The 24,335-nt window shown below is 40.6% G+C and overlaps 2 protein-coding genes across 4 annotated transcripts in view; both read left to right on the forward strand.

Annotated features, from left to right (window-relative positions):
- Window positions 1-1,047: 1,047 nt before the first annotated feature.
- Window positions 1,048-9,659, forward strand: LOC106024458. Of its 2 annotated transcripts, XM_034294061.1 has the most exons (5): window positions 1,049-4,879; window positions 5,022-5,111; window positions 5,341-7,520; window positions 8,217-8,310; window positions 9,305-9,659. In XM_034294061.1, exons 1-5 carry the CDS (start codon window positions 4,156-4,158, stop codon window positions 9,412-9,414), a joined length of 3,198 nt encoding a protein of 1,065 aa, XP_034149952.1. In that variant the 5' UTR covers window positions 1,049-4,155; the 3' UTR covers window positions 9,415-9,659. The 2 variants fall into 2 exon arrangements, with proteins under 2 accessions (XP_019905071.3, XP_034149952.1); XM_020049512.3 differs by having other exon boundaries at window positions 1,048-4,879; window positions 5,341-8,310.
- A 5,332-nt stretch (window positions 9,660-14,991) lies between these two features.
- ero1b (endoplasmic reticulum oxidoreductase 1 beta) overlaps window positions 14,992-24,335 on the forward strand; it is a 35,045-nt gene continuing 25,701 nt past the window's right edge. Inside the window, exons 1-3 of one of the 2 annotated variants that reach the window (XM_010889357.5) lie at window positions 14,992-15,468; window positions 17,804-17,923; window positions 22,076-22,159. In XM_010889357.5, the coding sequence (XP_010887659.1) occupies window positions 15,307-15,468; window positions 17,804-17,923; window positions 22,076-22,159 (366 nt within the window). In that variant the 5' untranslated portion in view covers window positions 14,992-15,306. Of the gene's footprint in view, window positions 15,469-16,463; window positions 16,771-17,803; window positions 17,924-22,075; window positions 22,160-24,335 lie in introns of those variants that run through there. The other variant, XM_010889358.5, reaches the window with a different exon arrangement.

Genomic DNA, 24,335 nt, shown 5'->3' on the forward strand with positions numbered 1-24,335 from the left:
TAACTTTTTAATGTATATAAACAAAGTGCATATAAATCCAACATTCAAAACAAATACAATCTGAACAGCATAATTCGAATGCTTTTGGACCTAAGAACTTTGTGACCGGGTATCCCATAGAAAGGATAGACATTTTTAGAGGCAACTTGGACATTAGGGAGCACTTATGTTAATTTTATGCATATTTTATTACATTCTTCTGCATGCTCAACATCCACTCATTCAGGCCTATTTATCTATAAGAATAAAATAGACCGCTGATTTATATCAAACCCATCAGTGAAGATGAGTATTGGTGAGTGAACTTGTTCTTTCCTCCATGATTCTTGATGGTGTGTAATTGGTAATGGAAGCATTTTGCCCAGCTGCTTTAGATAAGTGCCCAACAGCCTGTACAAATTATGTATGTGATAGGGGTTATTTACGACAACGAATGAATTCAAACATGTTATTGAAGACTGATATCAGCCTGCATGATCGGGCCCCAGTACTTTTAAACTACAACAAATGTTGTGCCAATTGTCACTTTCGTTTTGCTGTTTTGAACACCCCTTGATTACCTACTAGAAATTAGCATGAAATTCAATGCATTTCTTTCTTTTCTGTGAAGTTTGAACAAATGACTAATGATAATTAGACCTCCGATCTCTGTCCGTGATGCTGAAATGTGCGTCAAAATAGATAGGATGAAAGGTGTTTTCACGGCTCTCTCTAAGCTGCCAATTGGTCCTCCAATAAAGTATATCTGCAGACCGCAAGACCTCCTCCATTGGTGCGGGTTATACATGGTGCGGCTATAAACGGGGAATTACGGTAGTCTGAGCAGACAGACAGAACGAATGTGTGTGCTTGAGCATTCAGGCCTATATTATTTAATTTTAAAATGTATTTGAATTAGTTAACTCTATTCATTTAAATCGCTTGATTATACGTATCTTAATTTATAAATACATTCGGCTCTGATATAACTTGCAAATGAGTCATTAACGTGCAAATGAGTCATATGTCACCATTGTGACGTCATAATGATATATGATGACGTAAACGAGCAATAAGCAAATATAAAAGCCCCAGTCTCAGTTCTGTTCATTATTGTATGTTATTTGCGAAGTATACTTCCAAAATGCATTTGTACCGAAATGGACATTGAAGAAGTGCTAGGTAAGTAGGTTAAACGCTGAACAAATCCAGAAGTAATTTCGATTCCATTAAGACTAGAAAATGCTCTTCATTAATGTGTGTAGGTAACTGCGGTGGCATGTCACTGAATTGCGGTGGCATATCATTGAAAATTAATACTGATGAAAGTGTAGCGTTGTAACCGGCCGTGAGCCTGCTTCCGTATGCGCTAGCATGAGCAAACATATTTTGTTTCCCACCAGACGCGATAATTACAGTCAGTTTAAATAGCAAAATCAAATGTAAATGAATTATATCAATTTTGGACATGTCAAAACACATGAAATAGTCACGTAGGTTGAGACTACGCTAGCTAACACATTTAACTTAGAGTAGGCTAGATGAACAAGTGGGCTGCCTTTTCCCTCGTATTTATCTTTTTATAAATAGATTCGGCTTTTCTGATATGCGAGCCGGCTCCTAACGTTCACCTACAAGAGCCGGCTCTTAGAGCCAACTCGTTGGCGAACGACTCATCACTGGTGGACATCCACCGTGAGTGGTAGACCTTCCAAGCCAGTAATCTGGCGAGCTCAAACTAAAATCAGGGCGCCTACTCCTACAAGGTTAATTGACCCACAGTCCCACACCGTGGCGTGATATAATTCACTTGACATTCAAATGAGTCATATGTCACCATTCCGATTATTTGGTGCGGGTGCCTCGTGCCGCCTGCGGCAAGATGCCGCACGGGGCTGCTGACCATGTCGCCCATAACTAAATCATAGGTCAGCATTTTTGAATGAAATCTGACGTAATAATGATATATGATGACGTAAACGAGCAATAAGCAAATATAAAAGCCCCAGTCTCAGTTCTGTTCATTATTGTATGTTATTTGCGAAGTATACTTCCAAAATGCATTTGTACCGAAATGGACATTGAAGAAGTGCTAGGTAAGTAGGTTAAACGCTGAACAAATCCAGAAGTAATTTCGATTCCATTAAGACTAGAAAATGCTCTTCATTAATGTGTGTAGGTAACTGCGGTGGCATGTCACTGAATTGCGGTGGCATATCATTGAAAATTAATACTGATGAAAGTGTAGCGTTGTAACCGGCCGTGAGCCTGCTTCCGTATGCGCTAGCATGAGCAAACATATTTTGTTTCCCACCAGACGCGATAATTACAGTCAGTTTAAATAGCAAAATCAAATGTAAATGAATTATATCAATTTTGGACATGTCAAAACACATGAAATAGTCACGTAGGTTGAGACTACGCTAGCTAACACATTTAACTTAGAGTAGGCTAGATGAACAAGTGGGCTGCCTTTTCCCTCGTATTTATCTTTTTATAAATAGATTCGGCTTTTCTGATATGCGAGCCGGCTCCTAACGTTCACCTACAAGAGCCGGCTCTTAGAGCCAACTCGTTGGCGAACGACTCATCACTGGTGGACATCCACCGTGAGTGGTAGACCTTCCAAGCCAGTAATCTGGCGAGCTCAAACTAAAATCAGGGCGCCTACTCCTACAAGGTTAATTGACCCACAGTCCCACACCGTGGCGTGATATAATTCACTTGACATTCAAATGAGTCATATGTCACCATTCCGATTATTTGGTGCGGGTGCCTCGTGCCGCCTGCGGCAAGATGCCGCACGGGGCTGCTGACCATGTCGCCCATAACTAAATCATAGGTCAGCATTTTTGAATGAAATCTGACGTAATAATGATATATGATGACGTAAACGAGCAATAAGCAAATATAAAAGCCCCAGTCTCAGTTCTGTTCATTATTGTATGTTATTTGCGAAGTATACTTCTAAAATGCGTTTGTACCGAAATGGACATTGAAGAAGTGCTAGGTAAGTAGGTTAAACGCTGCACAAATCCAGAAGTAATTTAGATTCCATTAAGACTAGAAAATGCACTTCATTAATGTGTGTTGGTAATTGCGTTGGCATGTCACTGAATTGCGGTGGCATATCACTGAAAGTTAACACTGATGAAATATAGCGTTGTTACCGGCCGTGAGCCTGCTTCCGTATGCGCTAGCACGAGCAAAAAATATATGTTGTTTCCCATCCGACGCGATAATTACAGTCAGTATAAATATCAATAAAATGTAAATGAATAATATTAATTTTGGACATGTCTAAACATACATGAAATAGTCACGTAGGTTGAGACTACGCTTGCTAGCACATTTGACTTACAGTAGGCTAGATGAACAAGTGGGCTGCCTTTTTCCTCGAATGCATTAATGACCAGTACACATGAAGAGTGGTAATATGTGGACAGTGTACATATGCTCACATAAAATGTGGGACTGGAACCCTGACAATGTAGTTATTCATAGTTGGTAAAACATAACTGTTGAAACGGACATAAACAATAGGTGAAATTCTGTACTTCACAGGTCTTGAATGTTCCCAGGCACTGGAGCCTGGTGAGATGGTTACCTCTCCATCTCCCAGTAAGTCCCAGATCTCAGAGATTGATTTTATTCCTGGGACCAGTGCGATGACAACTGAAAATCTTGAAAATGACTCTCTAGAGAACCTCCTGAGGTCTCATCCGTAAGTCTGTTGTAGGGGTGTGACTCCTCCCCAATTTGCTTCCTAACTTCCTGTCTTTCTAGGGAGATTTTCCAAACCATTTTATTTCTGCATCTTATTGTTCTGTGTGTCTGTATAAATGCTGTGTGACAACTGATGATCTAAACAGGATCTTAGACAATTAACTTGAATAGATGACACATCTTATTAAAGATTTATGTTATTTGTTTGTTTTCCAGGAAGAAAAAGGTTATCAGGAAGGTCTTGAAAGAAAAGGTACTTATTATAGTTCTCTTTTGAGGTTGATCATTGTGCTCATAATACAGAAGATCAAGTAGTAAATGCTTGTTTGAATGTGATTTTTTTTTTCTTTCGATGTATCTGTTTCTGTTTTGAAGGTGGTGACAATCGGCAAGTTGAAGGATATCATTAATTGGCTGACCTTTCTCTTCAATGCGGTCTTCCTACCAGCAATGTTCCTTTACCAGCCGTCAACCTTGGGCGGGAAGTCCCATCAGCCCACTGCTGACACAGCTGAGGAGGTCCAAGCAGAGGCAGACCACAGCAGAGGCAGACGAACAGCAAGACCCTCCAATGTCCCCAAGGACGCCGAACTAATCAGCAGTAAAATCCTGGAAGATATTTTTCATTCACTACAGAAGGAAAATAATTCCCAGACTGACCCCATGAGAGATAGTAAATTCACCTCAGTAAATTCAGCGGAGCCCCAGGGACCAACCCAGTACTCAAAAAGGCCTGTCAACAGGATCCTATGGGAGAGGATCTGTTTCTTTGGAAAGGGACTCATCCACCTGGCTTACAAGATGGTTCTGGACAACACTATAGGCCTGAAGTCAGTGGCCCACCAGGGACAGTCCCAAGAAGACCTGGTCAACATCCACAGAATGGAGAATACATTTGTAGAAGAACTGTTGCTGATGTTCTGCAAAGCTGCCACCAAACATCTGGTGATAGAACTAATGGGCCTTCCATCCATCCTGGATAGTGGCCTGCACTTCAAGTTGATAAACACAGATGCCTTGGGGTCCACATCAAGAAATGAAATGTGGGGCAGCGACTCAAGATTAACCAGTGATTTTGTGCTGAAACAGACTGGTATAAACTACATACATGTGATGGAAAGCTCCCTAATCTGCCAGTCCTCTGACTTCTCCATTGACAAGAATCAGGCAATAAGTTAGTGATTATTTTGTACCCATTCTCCTTGTTTCTTTTTCCTTATTGTCAATAATGGTATTTATTAAAAAAAAACAATATTCCTGTAAAGGTTCTTGTGACATGTTGTGGTTGAATTAACACTAAATGTTGATTTGACTAGGGGCCATCTGCGAGGTTATGCTGTCCAAGATGAGAGGCATCCTGAATAGAACGTCCAACAACACTGAAGAATTGCTTCCCCCCCAGAAAGGTACATTTGTAACCTTCATACCTATGTGATAGTAATGACCTTGTGTCGGATTTAACGTGAAACTGACTTGGCTTTGTAATTGCGAAAATGTTAACACTGTTCCACTTCTTTAAAAATTCTGTAATAAGCACACAGTAACTAGTGTGTAATCATTATAGTAAATGTACTAGATGCTTCATATTGCTACATCGATGTGGCTTCAAACTAATGTGACATTGATTTTTGTTAGGAGTTGATTCCGAATATGAAGACATGCTACGCTGCAGTGTTCCAGAGGAACTGGCTCTGACTGAAGATCTCATAGAGAAGACTCCCTCCCTCCTGGAGAAGACTCCATCACTCCTGCATGAAGAGATCTCTCTCTCCAGGCCTTCCACTGTCATGAGCTTCCAGACCCTGAAGGTCATCATCGAGGACACCATGTACAGAACGTATGCCCCAGAGTGCCCGCAGTCCAGCAGGACCACCAACTCATTTGGTCAAATGAAGGATCTCCTTGTAGAAGTCAAGTGTGCCCTGGAGCGCTTTGGAATCTCTGTTTCATTAGTGAAGGACAGCGTGGAGTTCAGTGAGGTGACTGCGGTGGAGGACATTGTGAATGTTGCATCAAAAAGGATGTCCTTGAGTTTACACACCAACCGTGTTCAACTGTATGCCGCACGCCAGGGTGACAAGGCATCCATTCGTTCAATGGCAAACTCCTTCGCACTAGTCATCAAGAACTACGTCACACGCTATTGGAGCCGTTTTGGAGATTGTAGTGGGGGGTCAAGCTCCTCATCAGAAGAAATCCTGGAAGAGGACAAAGGGATGACACCCACTGAGAAGCAGAGATGGAACTCGGCCGTCTCAGGGCTTCAGACGCCCTCCCACCTCAACCGGAGAAGGAATTCTGCCAGCTCGGCTCAGTGCAGCAGAAGCTCCCCCTCCACCGACAGTTTGGGCAGCACCACACTGGAAAGTAAACCACCAATAACTGGGGTTTCTCTGTCAATGGATGAGAAATTGAGGGATGAGTCGGTGGCCCTGCATGAAGAGATACATGAAGAGCTCTCTCTCTCCAGGCCTTCCACTGTCATGAGCTTCCAGACCCTGAAGGTCATCATCGAGGACACCATGTACAAAACGTATGCCCCAGAGTGCCCGGAGTCCAGCAGGACCACCAACTCATTTGGTCAAATGAAGGATCTCCTTGTAGAAGTCAAGTGTGCCCTGGAGCGCTTTGGAATCTCTGTTTCATTAGTGAAGGACAGCGTGGAGTTCAGTGAGGTGACTGCGGTGGAGGACATTGTGAATGTTGCATCAAAAAGGATGTCCTTGAGTTTACACACCAACCGTGTTCAACTGCATGCCGCACGCCAGGGTGACAAGGCATCCATTCGTTCAATGGCAAACTCCTTCGCACTAGTCATCAAGAACTACGTCACACGCTATTGGAGCCGTTTTGGAGATTGTAGTGGGCGGTCAAGCTCCTCATCAGAAGAAATCCTGGAAGAGGACGAAGAGATGACACCCACTGAGAAGCAGAGATGGAACTCGGCCGTCTCAGGGCTTCAGACGCCCTCCCACCTCAACCGGAGAAGGAAATCTGCCGGCTCGGCTCAGTGCAGCAGAAGCTCCCCCTCCACCGACAGTTTGGGCAGCACCACACAGGAAAGTAAACCACCAATAACTGGGGTTTCTCTGTCAATGGATGAGAAATTGAGGGATGAGTCGGTGGCCCTGCATGAAGAGATACATGAAGAGCTCTCTCTCTCCAGGCCTTCCACTGTCATGAGCTTCCAGACCCTGAAGGTCATCATCGAGGACACCATGTACAGAACGTATGCCCCAGAGTGCCCGCAGTCCAGCAGGACCACCAACTCATTTGGTCAAATGAAGGATCTCCTTGTAGAAGTCAAGTGTGCCCTGGAGCGCTTTGGAATCTCTGTTTCATTAGTGAAGGACAGCGTGGAGTTCAGTGAGGTGACTGCGGTGGAGGACATTGTGAATGTTGCATCAAAAAGGATGTCCTTGAGTTTACACACCAACCGTGTTCAACTGCATGCCGCACGCCAGGGTGACAAGGCATCCATTCGTTCAATGGCAAACTCCTTCGCACTAGTCATCAAGAACTACGTCACACGCTATTGGAGCCGTTTTGGAGATTGTAGTGGGCGGTCAAGCTCCTCATCAGAAGAAATCCTGGAAGAGGACAAAGGGATGACACCCACTGAGAAGCAGAGATGGAACTCGGCCGTCTCAGGGCTTCAGACGCCCTCCCACCTTAACCGGAGAAGGAAATCTGCCGGCTCGGCTCAGTGCAGCAGAAGCTCCCCCTCCACCGACAGTTTGGGCAGCACCACAAAGGAAAGTAAACCACCAATAACTGGGGTTTCTCTGTCAATGGATGAGAAATTGAGGGATGAGGCGGTGGCCCTGCATGAAGAGATACATGAAGAGCTCTCTCTCTCCAGGCCTTCCACTGTCATGAGCTTCCAGACCCTGAAGGTCATCATCGAGGACACCATGTACAGAACGTATGCCCCAGAGTGCCCGGAGTCCAGCAGGACCACCAACTCATTTGGTCAAATGAAGGATCTCCTTGTAGAAGTCAAGTGTGCCCTGGAGCGCTTTGGAATCTCTGTTTCATTAGTGAAGGACAGCGTGGAGTTCAGTGAGTTGACTGCGGTGGAGGACATTGTGAATGTTGCATCAAAAAGGATGTCCTTGAGTTTACACACCAACCGTGTTCAACTGCATGCCGCACGCCAGGGTGACAAGGCATCCATTCGTTCAATGGCAAACTCCTTCGCACTAGTCATCAAGAACTACGTCACACGCTATTGGAGCCGTTTTGGAGATTGTAGTGGGCGGTCAAGCTCCTCATCAGAAGAAATCCTGGAAGAGGACAAAGGGATGACACCCACTGAGAAGCAGAGATGGAACTCGGCCGTCTCAGGGCTTCAGACGCCCTCCCACCTTAACCGGAGAAGGAAATCTGCCGGCTCGGCTCAGTGCAGCAGAAGCTCCCCCTCCACCGACAGTTTGGGCAGCACCACAAAGGAAAGTAAACCACCAATAACTGGGGTTTCTCTGTCAATGGATGAGAAATTGAGGGATGAGGCGGTGGACCAGGATAATGGGAGATCAGAAAAGGGGATACTCAGAAAGACTCTGTTTCTAAAGAAAAATAAGGTGTCTCCCTTGTGTACCACAGGTAAGTCTTTATTCATGTCAGTCAATGTATATCCGTCTTTACTGCTGTGGGTTAAATTTAGATACTAGTAAGCCTATTACTGGCTAATAAAACGGCCAGTTTTAAAAGCCATACAGTTCATAGATGCTATTTGTGGTGGGGTTAAACTTAATAAGAAACATAAGTCAGTTTAAAACAATGCTTAATGGTGTCTTGCGAAATATTCAACCTTGGCGTGATGTTAATGTGTGACAAAATAATCTAATGTTGAGTTGCTACACCTACACCAGGCAAACATATAGCACTGTGGTTTAGTGGTTTAAGACACAGCCACTCATGTGGAAGACCTGGGTTTAAGTCCAGTGAGGACATTTATCACTTTTATTTGTTGGCTGGCTGAACAAGGCTAGCCTGGTTCCTTTTCTAGTTAAAATCAGTCTGCTTTGGGTCAGTGTAGTTCTGGCGTGCCTTGTGACAGCAGCAGGCAGTGAATTAGTTAACAGCTAAAAGAGAGATCCAAACATCATCAAAGCAGCTACTTTTCAATGTTCCATTCATCACTCTTAGACAATTCAGAGACAGACCTAGCAAAATCATTGATTTAGAAACAGCTATAAGAGGGCTTAAAAGTAGATTTTTCTTCATAGAATATAATTTTTGGAAACAATCACATTATGTATTTGTTACCTTGAAGTGATTTGATATGAACACAGAACACATTTGTTGTCCATGCTGTCTAAGTGCCAGTATAGACTTGGTTGAGTAAATATAAACAGGTAAAACAGACATAAACAGACATTTAACTTCTCCAAAATGAGCCTCAGCTGTGAGGGACAGTAATCAGACCAGAATAGTTAATCAAATGATCTCACTTCCTGTCCTGTGGCTGAATGAGCACCATTTTGTTCTCCATAGCCGTTGCCAAGTGATAATTCACACTTTTAGGTTGTACTGTGTATTTCTGGTTTTGATCAATATAACCTGATGTCATGCCCTCTTCCCTGTCACTTGTTAGGACCTGTAGCAGTTGACGAACCAGAGAAAAAACGGTCTCTCCTGAAGAGGATAACATCCGGACTGGCAAAGATATTTTGCTTCCCGTGCAAGAAAAGAAGCAAGAAGTAAAGGCCCCCTCTGTCACGATTGGCATTGTGGTGGAGAGGAAGGAACCAGGCGCAGGCAGAGTGGCAGTCAATGAAGCAATTAACTGAAAAGAACACAGAGCACTGAAACACACTAAACGAAAACAAAAGGTCTGGCTATGCAGCAAAACTACATTTACCACAGACGAGAACAAACGTAGACAAACACACACACACACAAACACACACTCCACTGTCCCCAATTCTAAATAAATACATTGACTTTCATCTGCATAAGTGCAAATTGTCATTTGTTGTGTTATTAACTGTATTTTCACTAAGCCAGTAATTATAGCCAGGATCTGTAAATGTAATGTGAACAGAATATTGTAAGCCCATTGGCAAATTACAGTCGTGAGCTTGTACAGATTTTGAGAACGAGTACAAATGGCTGTTCTGTTGTATAACAAAGCGTACATTCATATGATATTTCCACAACAGTTAGTTACTTCAATGTATTTGTACATATGGGAACAAATCTCACAGGCACATTGTAATGTCATGAAAACGTCGAACTTAAAAATCATGATCTTATATTCTCTCTATATGTCTGACAGCCTATCCTTGCACAATATACATCTATTAAATGGACAAGTAATCCCACCATGAAGTAAATGTGTTAAAAAGATAAGCTGTAAACAAAAGAGAGCACAACATAATGCTAGGCTGCCATGGCAACCAAATGTTCAAAGTTTACAGGTCAGCTTGATTGTTATTTGTGCTCAGCTTATTGATGTACGTGTAAACAGTTTTACATGGCAGTCTTTGTGCATTCTTGTCTTGATATTCTACTCACTATAAGGTGTTCTTCTACTCTTGACCCATAAGGGAAAACAAAGAACATAAAATGGAGATACTCTTGCATTGAGCTCCTCCTTACTGTGTATTAAGGATCAGGAGGTGACAGCTACTTTACATGGGTTCCTTAAGCAAGCAATTCAAAGCATGATTATTAACAGTATATGATTTTGGTGAGTCTTTTGTGCGTGTGCTTTGGATGTTGGAAAACCCAGATCCAAACGTTATGGTCCGTTCATTGTGATTAACCACACTGCCAGGACCTGGGTTTGATTCATACCCTTGTGACAACCCTAGTTGTGCTGTGAGAATCAGAGATGGGGAAGGAGATCAGTGTGAATAAGCAGAGTTAGGCAACAGCTTGTTTTCTCATAACTCAGGCTGAGATTTATTTATCAATTTCTGTCTTTTGAGCAAATTCAAGTAAATCAGTTTTGTTTAATTTAATTAATTACTTTTTGAAACTAAAACATTTTGTTTGGGGAAGTGAATACACCCTATATAATCAATGCCAGAAAAACTGTAAATAAACATTTAGTGGCACAGAAAAATAGGAAAATAGTTAGCGTAACATTTCTCTTGCCGATACTACCTTTGATTGCATAAATTGCATTTTGGGTTGTGGACCCAGTAACTTAGACTTTAGGACATTAGGACCAGGACTCAAGCCACAGAACTCAGACAACACCCTTAGGGAGTTTTGAAACCAACTAGTGACTTGAGGATTGTTGGCCAGGACCTGAACCAGACCAGACTTGAATGTAGTTAAAGGGACTTGTGACTCGACTCAGACTAGAGCACAGTGAACTTGAGACTCGACTATGGGACTCAACTACTTCTCCGATATACTGAATGGCATAGTGGTTGTGTACGCACACTGAAACCAGTTTCACATTCTATCACTGGGAAAAGAAAAGCTAAAAGCATTAAGGTACATGGACACGGGCCCCCGTGAGTGGTGCCCCTTTCTGTGCATGCTTGCTTGTTGGTGGAGGCGCCTGCCGCCCATGTCGACCAATAAACAGCGTTCATCTTGTCAACCAATCAAACCCTGAAAAAATGCAGTAAACATAAACCAAAAATATGCAGCCTGGAGGAACGTTGGTGGAGTTGTGTGCTTACCAGGTGGGTGTTAGCTTATATATTATGGACGCAAAAGGAGGAGAGTGGGTTTATAATACCGTGGTTTATACTAGTTTGACTGGCTAACTTCACATGTGAACAACTAGTGAAGTTGTTAATTGAATGTCAATCGTCATTTGTAATATTGTTTTTATATTATAAAAACATAGCCTAATAATTATAACAAGAATAGGCCTAATATTGCACACAGATGAGAATTGCAAATAATCTGCTTACCTACATTGGGGACAACAAGTATTTGATACACTGCCGATTTTGCATGTTTTCCCACTTACAAAGCATGTAGAAGTCTGTAATTCTTATCGTAGGTACTCTTCAACTGTGAGTGACAGAATAAAAAAAAAATATCCAGAAAATCACATTTTTAAGTTGCATTTTAAGTTGCAATTTGCATTTTATTGCATGACAAAAGTATTTGATACATCAGAAAAGCAGAACTTAATATTTGGTGCAGAAACCTTTGTTTGCAATTACAGAGATCATACGTTTCCTGTAGTTCTTGATCAGGTTTGCACACACTGCAGCAGGGATTTTAGCCCACTCCTCCATACAGACCTTCTCCAGATCCTTCAGGTCGCTGGGCAATATGGACTTTCAGCTCCCTCCAAAGATTTTCTATTGGGTTCAGGTCTGGAGACTGGCTAGGCCACTCCAGGACCTTGAGATGCTTCTTACGGAGCCACTTCTTAGTTGCCCTGGCTGTGTGTTTCGGGTCGTTGTCATGCTGGAAGACCCAGCCACGAACCATTTTTCATTGCTCTTACTGAGGGAAGGAGGTTGTTGGTCAAGATCTCGCGATACATGGCCCCATCCTTCCTCCCCTCAATACGGTGCAGTCGTCCTGTGCAGAAAAGCATCCCCAAAGAAGGATGTTTCCACCTCCATGCTTCACGGTTGGGATGGTGTTCTTGGGGTTGTACTCATCCTTCTTCTTCCTCCAAACACGACAAGTGGAGTTTAGACCAAAAAGCTATTTTTGTCTCATCAGACCACATGTCCTTCTCCCATTCCTCCTCTGGATCATCCAGATGGTCATTGGCAAATTTCAGACGGGCCTGGACATGCGCTGGCTTGAGCAGGGGGACCTTGTGTGCGCTGCAGGATTTTAATCCATGACGGCATAGTGTGTTACTAATGTTTTTCTTTGAGACTGTGGTCCCAGCTCTCTTCAGGTCATTGAACAGTTCCTGCCGTGTAGTTCTGGGCTGATCCCTCACCTTCCTCATGACCAGACCGAGGGAGATTGACTGTCATCTTGAACTTCCATTTCCTAATAATTGCACCAACAGTTGTTGCCTTCTCACCAAGCTGCTTGCCTATTGTCCTGTAGCCCATCCCAGCCTTGTGCAGGTCTACAATTCTATCCCTGATGTCCTTACACAGCTCTCTGGTCTTGGCCATTGTGGAGAGGTTGGAGTCTGTTGGACTGAGTGTCTGGACAGATGTCTTTTATACAGGTAACAAGTTCAAATAGATGCAGTGGAGAACAGGAGGGCTTCTTAAAGAAACACTAACAGGTCTGTGAGAGCCGGAATTCTTACTGGTTGGTAGGTGATTAAATACTTATGTCATGCAATAAAATACAAATTAATTATTTAAAAATCATACAATGTGATTTTCGGGATTTTTGTTTTAGATCCCGTCTCTCACAGTTGAAGTGTACCTATGATAAAAATAAAAATTACAGACTTCTACATGCTTTGTAAGTAGGAAAACCTGGAAAATCGGCAGTGTATCAAATACTTGTTCTCCCCACTGTAGATAATTACATTACCTATTTAAAATGAACACAGGAATAAAAACAATTTGCATGGCTTTCATTTTTATTTCATTTACAACAACATACATCATCTCTAGGCAACCTTCTAGACATTCAAAAACCTAAATTTGCCAGAGCATTGTTACTATGGTAACCAACTCAGCCACTGTAGCTGTTATGTGTACACACCCACCAGGAAAACTGAGCAGAAATGATGCTGGAAGAAAATTGTAAGACACTGTCATATTTAAAAATCATGTATTTTTGATAAACCAAAGAAAGCACACAGTTTATTCAATGAAATTAAAGTTACAGTTTAAACATTTTGAGAGTGACAACTGTCAGATAGGTCTCAGATCCGATCCTGCGAAGACACTGTGCCAAGACCAGTAATAGCCCTGAGAGACACAAACTTGCCTTATAAAAAAGTGTAGCACCATCAAGTTTTCAATGGGTGACAGGTCGGGACTGCAGGCAGGCCAATTTAGCACCCAGACTCTTTTACTACAAAGCCATGCTGTTGTAATACGTGCAAAATGTAGTTTGGCATTGTCTAGCTGAAATAAGCAAGGCCTTCCCTGATAAATACATTTTATGCTGTATCATATGTTCCTCCTTATCCTGTGTATATTGTTCAGCATTATTGGTGCCTCCACAGATGTTAATGATGCCTCACTCATGCAATGTGCCCTAATGTACCCCCATACCATCACGAATGCTGTCTTTTGAACTGTGCGCTAAAAACAAGCCAGATAGTCCCTCTTCTCTTAAGCCCACAGGACGCGTTGTCCATGATTCCCAAAAATAAATTCCATCTGAAATGAGGTTGGGCCCAGAGAAGGCGGCAGCGGTTCTGGATCTTGTTTGTATATGGTTTCTTTTTTGCATGGTCGAGTTTTAACTTGCATTTGTGGATGCAGCGACGTACTGTGTTCATAGACAATGGTTTACGGAAATGTTCCTGATCCCGTGCAGTGAAGTCCACTACAGAATCGTGTCTGTTTTTAATGTAGTGTTGCCTGAGGGCCCCGAAGATCAAGCCCATCCAATATTGGTTTAAGGGACTTATCCCTTGTGTACAGAGATTAAGGGACTTATCCCTTGTGTACAGAGATTTCTTAGAATTCTGTGAATCTTTTAATGATATGATGTACTGTAGATGATGAGATCCCAAACTATTTGCCTGCGCAGTCTTTCACAGAGTGGTGAACACCTCCCCATTTCTACTCCTGAAAAGGCTCTTTTTATACCTAGTCATGTTACTGACCTGTTTCCAATTTACCTAATTAGTTGATTAGATGTTCCACCAGTTTTTTATTTATTTATTACGCAACCTTTCCAGTCTTTTGTTGCCCCTTTTTTCAGCATTTTTGAAATATATTACTGGCATCAAATTCAGTGTGGGCATATACTTTTCAAGAAACAGTAACTTATCTTAGTTTCAACATTTGATATGTTGTCTTTGTACTATTTTCTGTTGAACATAAGATTTAAATGATTTGCACATCTTTGCATTCTGTTATTCTTTACATTTTACACAGCGTCCCAACTTTTATGGAAATGGGGTTGTATTAAAAACTGGTTACCAATGCAATTATATATAAATATTATGTATACCTGTGTTATACACATGCTTTTTCCAAACACCACTCAGAATTCGAACCACCAGTTTTAAAATAATAACTAAAGTCACATCAATGCGTTTTTATATAATGCATTTCTGAAACACAGAAACGAAATCGGTCTCTGCCCACCTGAGATGATTAAAATACACACACGATGGCACTAAAACGCAGTGAAAGCGTTGTCTATTTTTCTGCTGTATGTACATCTTAGCTTTCCGTAGTTGAGTATTTTTTTTCCTTCAATCGTTTGTCGTCAAGATACTGTACAGTACACGTATTTTCATGGCAAAACTTGGGATTTGTGAATATTATTAATTAAGGTTAGCAACTGATAATACAACAGAAGAGAATACAACTAAACACTTGTCGGTTCTAATTGAATGCATTCATCAGTTGTTATACCTACCTAGCTAGCTAGCTATAGAGTACAACTATAGTTAGTGCGCTTCAACTAACGTTGACTAGCCATTACTTCTTAGCACTAGCTTGCCAGCTCAACTTTAACCTGTTAATTTTTTGTCTTTCGTAACGTGTTGCATTTGCACCAGTGATGATAAAATTGACGGTAAAATCGGCAGGACTTCTGGTTGTGTTGTGGTTACTTGGGGACTATGTCCTGGGTTGGTTTCACAAAATCGTTAAAACAGAAACATACAACCAATATTCTTCTAGAGAGGATGCTGACAGTCAAGATCAGAGCTGTTTTTGTCACGTAAGTACATTTCATACGTAATTTATAATATGTTGCTATATAATTGGCCATTTGGAAAGGCTAAATTACTGCATGGAAGCAAAGTCTTCTAGCATCTTCTACTGTCACGTTAATTTGACGTCATCGTAAAAAAATAGCTATGCAACTGGCACAGTACCAGCAATGGACCCATATTAATGCATACCACTGGTAAAATAATAATAATGATCATATCATACATTTGCAGTGCCCATCGATAAAAACTGACGTGTCAAAATATGTCACCAGGTTGTTGCGTAGCCAGCCAGCCAGTTTCAGAATTTGTATTAGCTATAGTATTGTTGTTAAGTGTTACAGAATTTGACAAAATATCGTGTTTGTGTGCCAGTCAACTCAAGACCAATGTCATCATGCGAATGTTACATTATTTTATCACATTTTCCACTTAAATGTTCCACTTCCATCCCTGTTTGTAATCATGTCTTGCTTGAACTCTTGCCCGTAAACTTTTTTTGTGCTTTACCCGTTTGTGAATTTTGCCTATTTAGTTAAGTTACCTCAAACGCTTAAGGTTAACTCAACCCTAAAAATATGCTTAGCCGACGCTAACTTGTCTAATGCCAGCTTTCAAAAACGCATGATACAGTGATACCTGTGTTCTGTACTGTACCACATGCTACCAAATCAATAAATATTTGTTTTGGTTAAACAGTGGCGCATGGCAGGTTTAGATTTTGACCTACAGAACGTAATTGAATAATATGATATGAACGCGATGAGCTGTTAATGCGCGTGGTGTCATCTGATTGGCCATGCGTAAGTTTTCGTGCATGGAGTTTCTTGTAAATGTAGTCTTTGCTAACCAGAATAATACTTTGGTTTCAATGACTTTCAATCGAAGTGAAGACTACAAAAATCTGGTGTGAAGGCGGGTCTAAGTTTGACAGATGGTGACATCTTTGGGGGCGCGGCTTGGCGGGAGAGCCATACACGAGGAAAATATATGGTCTGAAATGACACCTTCCCCAGGTTAAGTCTGAGTCGTCGCATGAACTCTGGTTGACTCACCTGTCCATGAAGTAAACTGTAGCTGTAATTTTAGGGACACAGGCTCCAAAAACGTTTTTTTGTTTTGTGAGGCTGATTTTAGTTTTGTGGTTTAAACTGCTGCTAAAGCAGGTGCTCAGATACGTTGGCAGATGAAACTGTATGGTTAATAAACCTCTCAATGGTTTTGAATTCACCGGCATGCTTAGAGGACTTGATTATTTGTGGACGGCTTTGCTGCTTCCCATCACATTCTCCGGACAGCTACACTCAGAGGTCAGGTTAGATGTATGGTTATATTTTAAGTTGGGTGCTGAAATGAGGGCTTATGTGAGTTTATTACAGTTTACTCGTTTCTGATATTGTCTCAATAACCCAGAACAAAAGATAAAATAATATTTTTCTGTAACAGCTGGTCAGGTGCGACTGTAGATACCACTGCACTGTGTTATGAAAATATAATTTTATGCATTTTTTTTGCAACATGCAAGCTTGCGAAACTTGTTCTTATCAAATACCTTAGTGTAAGGCTAGCCATTGTCTAGTAACAGTGAATGCATACCTTTACTGTAGGCTACGGAAACAAGTTGGACAACTTTATCATTTTCTGTAACACTATTTACTTTCATTGGATCAAGACCTGAATAGTTCATGATGATGAGAGGTGGGAAGGCTCGGGTGTCTGCTGGATGAGACCAACGCAGTGTTTCTTTCTCAAAGCAGCTGTCCGTTTCTTTATGAAAGGGAGAATAAAGCTGGCTATCCGCAGCTACTTAATTCCTGATACAGGAAATGTATTGGTAACCAAATTTTGATCAATGACCTTAACTGTGGTTTGGAATAAATATGGTTGTGTTCAGTGTTTTGTGTTGTGTGACATTCAGGAAGTGTTCATTAATATGGCTTCTAGCTGTCATGCCTAAAAGTTGAGAGCTCAAAGAGGATGTGTTTTTGTATATGGTTAAGTGTGTGTTAGAGGAAGTTAACATGCCTACTGAGTTCATTTAGTAAACATTTTAATTCTTGTGCAATATTCTTTAAATAAACATAATAAAGATTTATGTGTGTTGCTCTCTTTATTTTTCTATCTTTTATTTTCTTTCTTGAATTATTTCATTGTCATGTTCATCAAATTTTTCAGTATGTTGGAAACAAGAGCAATTTTATACATTTGAAGTAGAATGTACTTAATTAATTATACAACCCTGTAAAATCCTGACTACACGTAATATAGCACATCACACTATAAATGGACTTCTATAATAATGCAGTCCTAAATCTTAACTTGTTCACTGGTTCTTACCCTTAGTTGACTGGAGTCTTGGACGACTGCTTCTGTGACATCGAGAGCATTGATGTCTTCAACAACTTCAAAATCTACCCCCGCATTCAGAAGCTGACCGAGAGGGACTACTTCAGATATTACAGGGTAAGTGCGGACCTAAACACTAAAAAAATTCCCTAAAATAATTAAACCTCATGGTTTGGCGTTTTGTCTTTGCACAATGGCTTAAATGGGTTGTAAAGGAAGTGCTTTAAAAAATCAGTCATACCACTTTGGATTTACGCTAATTGACTACCTGTATTTTCAAACAGGTTTACCTTTTGTTTCAATAACTCCTAATCCGTATGGCTTGGAGATCTATAAGTAACACCCCATTCTGTTCTATGTACGTTTAAACAAATAGGCCAAGCTGAGTAAATCTTCCGTGTTTATGTACACTGTTTTGCAGCCTAACCTTGCTGCTTCGTTTTCTTTTCAGTGCAGAGGATCTGTCCACCTAGGTTTACTGTTCTAGTGAAAATAGTGCTGCGTCAGTGATGACTGTTAATGGACTGTGAACAGAGCATGCAAATGTCTTTTTTTTTTTTTAAAGTTAATCTGCACCCTTTTTCCTTAGAAGGTTTTGTTTTGCAAATCCCCCACACCCCTTATCCAGAAGAATAACGATAATGTGTTATTACAGCATGTGATACAAAATTACATTGTGGCCAGTTCATTAGGTACACCATCCCGTTCATCGTGTTACACAGATGTACCTAATTTACTTGCCACTGGCTGTTTGCAGGAACCTTTGCAAGATGTGATGATTTACATTTATTCATCCCTCTTTCTCAGTCCCAACCCACCTCTTTTGCATATGCAGTTTTCCAAATTGTCAATTTCTAGAAGTCGAAGCACATATAGCCTCATTTAAACAGGTAGCCCAATTCTGGTCTTTCCCTCCCAAAAGTTGTTCCTTCGTCCGGCCCATCCTATTGGCTCTTTTCCCATCAGACCTTTTTTCCAAAGTGATTAGATTAGTCAAAAGGCAGAACGGTGAAGATACATACAAATCGGGTCGCCTGTGTAAACGCAGCCTATGATGACACTCTCTGATAGCAGCACCCTGGTCCCCTCGGTCACATTTGTCTAACTGCTGCTCCAATGCTTTCGCTACACGTGGCTCAGATGGTGACCAAGCATGTCCCAACTGCCAGGTGGACTGAGCTACGTGGCACAGTTGTTATGCGACGTGGCGGAGTCGTTAAACCCCCTGCATCCATTAGAAACAGTGGGTGTCTGTCTGTCGACTGTCACCAGGGTTACACACGCTTCGACGACCACCATGTACACACACACTGTACTTTCTTCTAAAGACAAATCATATTGCCCCCCCTACTGTGAATAACTCATTGAGAATCCTGAAAAGGAAGAATTGACTTGCCAAAATATCAGGAATAGGTATCTAAACCCCTACTGGGATTATCTGATCAAGTTTCTTTTCATCGATGTCACTGGTCAGTAGGCAGCTGCACATTGGAGTGTCTCCTTTGACCCCATTGACAATGTGAGCAAATCACCTTCACTGTTGCAAAACTTCTCATTGTGTCTTATGAAGGGCATGCCCTGATGTAGGTCAGCAGTAGTGGCAGCGATTGCCTGTTGTAGTTAACAACATGGCTCGTCTTTGAAACGCTTAACAGAGAGATAATGAGTCATTTGTTGACATCTTCATTGCAGACCTATTTGGAGTTGCTTGTGTTGGTCTCGAACATCTCAACAAAACATTTTTTTGCTCACAACTTCATTAAGTGAAATGTACTTACTAAAACTGAGTTGTATGGTTGTCACCCCCATAGATAGGCTGATGTCATGAAGTCCCTATGAATCAGAATGGAGCAAATTTGCATCCATCTTACCTGTGACCTGTTCCTAACCAGCTACAATAGTAATGCATGGTAGTTTAAAGTTTTTATTATGGTCATTTTTCCTTAATATTACATAAATAACCACTGTCATGCATAGCACATTGCATACAATGACTATACCTCTCTTTTTCAGAATTAAAACAAACAAATCCATTTTACATTTTTAAATTGATAATTAGTTCATTTAAGCATATGCAATTTGTATATGGTATTTAAAGTAGGACACAGAATAGTTAATACAGTGCAAATGTATGTTTCTTCATTTCCTATGATAACAATTGTGTTTTTTACATTTATAATATATGTATGTATTTTATATTCATAGAAGTATTAACATTTCATTGTACGAATTACTATTTAAGTTACAGTACCCTAAATGGAACTAGCTAGCTAACTGAATTTTTGTTAACTATAACTAAGTATTGGGAGGGCTAAAATTGGAGTAGCTTGGCTACTTTTTTTAGACAAAATCTAACTGACACCGCTGACTGTGACGTTATTTGACAAATGTTTGTTACCCAGCTACGATTAGTGTTTTTGGTCATTGATAAAAAAAAACACTTAAGTATTATCATATTGTGTTTCTACAATATGACGGCTGCATGAAAAGGGATTCTAGCCTCCCTCCTTTTGCTTCACAAAACACTACCATGACTAGTGTTAAATGGCTTGACTTTTCAAAGCTGTTCCCTAGTGAGATGGTGGACCTAGTGAGAATTCAGAACTATTATTCCAATCTACAGTGGATATAAAAAGTCTACATACCCCTGTTAAAATGCCATGTTCTTATGATGTAAAAGAATGAGACAAAGATAAATCATGTCAGAACTTTGTCCAACTTTAATGTGACCTATAACGTGAACAATTCAATTGAAAAACAAACTGAAATCTTTGAGGAAAAAAATAAAATAAAAAAACTCCCAATAACCTGGTTGCATAAGTGTGCTCTCTTAAACTAATATTTTGTTGAAGCACCCTTTGATTCTATTACAGCACCCAGTCATTTTGCAAAAGAGTATATTAGCATCGCACATCTTGATGTGGCAATATTCGCCCACTCTTCTTTGCAAAAGCGCTCCAAATCTCTCAGATTGCTAGGATATTTCCTGTGCACAGCCCTCTTCAGGTCACACCACAGATGTTCAATTGGATTCAGGTCTGGGCTCTGGCTGGGCCATTCCAAAATGTTAATCTTCTTCAGGTGAAGCCATGCTTTTGGGGATATGGATGTGTGCTTTGGGTCGTTGTCGTGGTGAAAGGTGAACTTCATCTTTATCTTCAGCTTTCTAACGGACGCCTGAAGGTTTTGTGCCAAAATTGCCTGGTATTTGGAACAGTTTGTAATTCCCTCCACCCTGACTAAGGCCCTGGTTCCAGCTGAAGAAAAACAGCCCCAGATCATGATGCTGCCACCACCATGCTTCACTGTGGGTATGGTATTCTTTGGGTGATGTGCAGTGTTGTTTTTGCGCCAAACATAACTTTTGGAATTATGGCCAAAAAGTTCAACCTTGGTTTCTTTAGACCATAACACATTTTCCCACGTGCTTTTGGGAGACTTTGTTTTTGCAAACTTCAGCCGGGCTTGGATGTTTTTCTTTGTAAGAAAAGGCTTCGGTCTTGCCACCCTACTGCATAGCCCATTCTTATGACAAATAAGGGTGATTGTTGTCACATGTAGCACACAGCCAGTACTTGCCAGGCATTCCTGCAGCTCCTTTAATGTTGCTATAGGCCTCTTGGAAGCATCCCTGACCAGTTTTCTTCTTGTCTTTTCATATATTTTGGAGGGCCATCCAGTTGGTAATGTCTCTGTTGTGCCATATTTTCTCCATTTGATGATGACTGTCTTCCCTGTGTTCCATGGTATATCTAATGCTTTGGAAATTATTTTGTACCCTTCTCCTGATTGAAATCTTTCAGCAATGAGATCCCTCTGATGCTTTGGAAACTCTCTGATGACCATGGATTTTGCTCTGCAATGCAACTAAGAAAATGTCAGGAAAATCCTACAAGAACAGCTGAAATTTATTTGTGATTAATTGGAGTCACTTTAAATGATGGCAGGTGATTGGTTAATTCTGAACACAGCCACATCTCCAGTTATAAGAGGGTGTGCACACTTATGCAACCAGGTTATTGTAAGGTTTTTATTTTCCATTTTCCCCCCTCGAAGATTTCAGTTTATTTTTCAATTGAATTTTTCACGTTATAGTTTGCATTAAAAGTGGATAAAGTTCTGACATGATTTATCTTTGTCTCATTCTTTTACATCACAAAAAAACCTGCATTTTAACAGGGGTGTGTAGACTTTTTATATTCACTGTATGCTTTATATATATGGTGACATAAATGTAAATATAATGCCATTCTCTTTATTTCCCCACAGGTTAACCTGAATCGGCCCTGTCCCTTCTGGCCTGATGATAGCCACTGCTCCATCAAGGACTGCCAAGTGGAGCCCTGCCCGGAGGTCAGTTCAACCTACCCAAATTGCTCTATATTGTTCTCCAAATCCACTCCTAACACCCTTTACTCATAACAGAGTCATCATATACACTACCGTTCAAAGGTTTGGGGTAACTTAGAAATGTCCTTGCTTTCCATGCAAACATAAAATTCGTTTGAATAGGAAATTTTGCTAATTAAATAGGAAATATCGTAATTGACAAGCTTAGAATAATGATTTTTAATTGAAATAATAATTTTCGTCAATAAGTCCTCAATTTGCAGCAATTACAGCCTTGCAGGCCTTTTGCATTCTGGTTTCCAATTTTGTTGAGGTAATCTGAAGTGATTTCACTCCATGCTTCCTGAAGAACCTCCTGATACACACGAGAAACAATTGCACAATAAGCTCCCAGGTCACTTAAATTATCCACCCAGCTTTTGTATCACACCTCTAAATAGGACACAAACGGTTTGGAGACCAACCACGTGCTGAAATTAGTGTGGTGTTTATATTAGGAGCTCCAAGGAAATGTTGAAGGAGCATTTAACTACTTTCACCAAATCTCGAAATTCTTCACAAAGCAATATCTGGGTAATCACAGTTAGCATAGTTGGTAGCTTTTTTTTATTACACGTTAGCGTAAAACTTGATATTGGCTGCTCGAATAGTTTAAATGTATGCATGTTCAGCCTAAGTATTAACTATTAAAAACAAAAACACAATTGATACAATATCCTAACAACATTAGTTGGATGATTGCTGTTACCATGCAACAGATTTTTCTCCCCAGAATATACATAAATATATAGGAAATTTATTGCCGACCAACTTTTATGGTTACCACGAAATAATGCATATATTAAATGTCTCCTAATGTTTATTATAAAATTGCGTAACGAAAACCATTGTACGATTGCTCCCACCATTAACCCGTGGGCTGCGTCTCCTCTCCGTTTGCCTCTGCTCCAATTCATAAATGTTCAGCACTGCAAGCCCCGCCCCCCAAAGTTCCAGTACTTTGTGAAAGTACTACCTCCCTGAGCAGGGGCTGTTTTTGGTGTAAAATATAATCCCTGGAATTTTATTTAGACCTTGGTTCCTCGAAAGGTTCGTTGTTCCTGGGTAACGTTCTTGCATTGGAAACATGGCTTTAGATTAGTCTGTCCATAAAAAAAATGTCTGTGTTCTTTTGCCCATCTTAATCTTAACTTTTCATCGGCCAGTCTGAGATATGGCTTTTTCTTTGGCCTAGAAGGCCAGCATCCAGGAGTTGCCTCTTCACTTTTGACATTGAGACTGGTGTTTTGCAGGTACTATTTAATGAAGTTGCCAGTTGAGGACCTGAGTGGTATCTGTTTCTCAAACTAGACACTTTAATGTAAGACAAGTCTTGCTCAGTTGTGCACGGGGGCCTCCCACTCCTGTTTCTATTCTGGTTAAAAGAAAATTATTCGTTTTTGGCCATTTTTAGCCAGTAATCGAACCGACAATTGCTGATGCTTCAGATACTCAACTAGTCTAAAGTTTATTTTGCTTCTTTAATCAGCACAACAGTTTTCAGCTGTGCTAACTAAATTGTAAAAGGGGTTTTCTAATGATCATATAGCCTTTTAAAATGATAAACTTGGTTTAGCAAACACAACATGCCATTGGAACACAGGACTGATTATTGCCTCTGTATGCCTCTGTAGATATTCCAATAAAAGTCAGCAGTTTCCAGCTCCAATTGTAATTAATTTGATGTTATTGTAATGGACACAAAATAGCTTTTCTTTCAAAAACAAGAACATTTCAAAGTGACCCCAAACTTGAACGATAGTGTACCTCAAGTAATACAACAACACATTGTCAATAATCATCGTGTATGTAAAATAATACAGTAATACAACAATATGCTGTCTATAAACAGTACCACTGTGTACCTAAAGTAATACAACAATATGCTGTCTATAAACAGTACCACTGTGTACCTAAAGTAATAAAACAATATGCTGTCTATAAACAGTACCACTGTGTACCTAAAGTAATACAACTATATGCTGTCTATAACCAGTGCCATTGTGTACCTTAAGTAATATATGTAAATGTTGGTTTAACATGGTCAAAAAATAACATCAACAATGAACACCAACAGTTCAAGCAATGCCAATAATATGTGAGAATGTGTGGGGCTGACAGCCTACTGATCAAACATCAT

This window comes from Esox lucius, chromosome 9 (assembly GCF_011004845.1).
Source record: "Esox lucius isolate fEsoLuc1 chromosome 9, fEsoLuc1.pri, whole genome shotgun sequence".
NCBI lineage: Eukaryota > Metazoa > Chordata > Actinopteri > Esociformes > Esocidae > Esox > Esox lucius.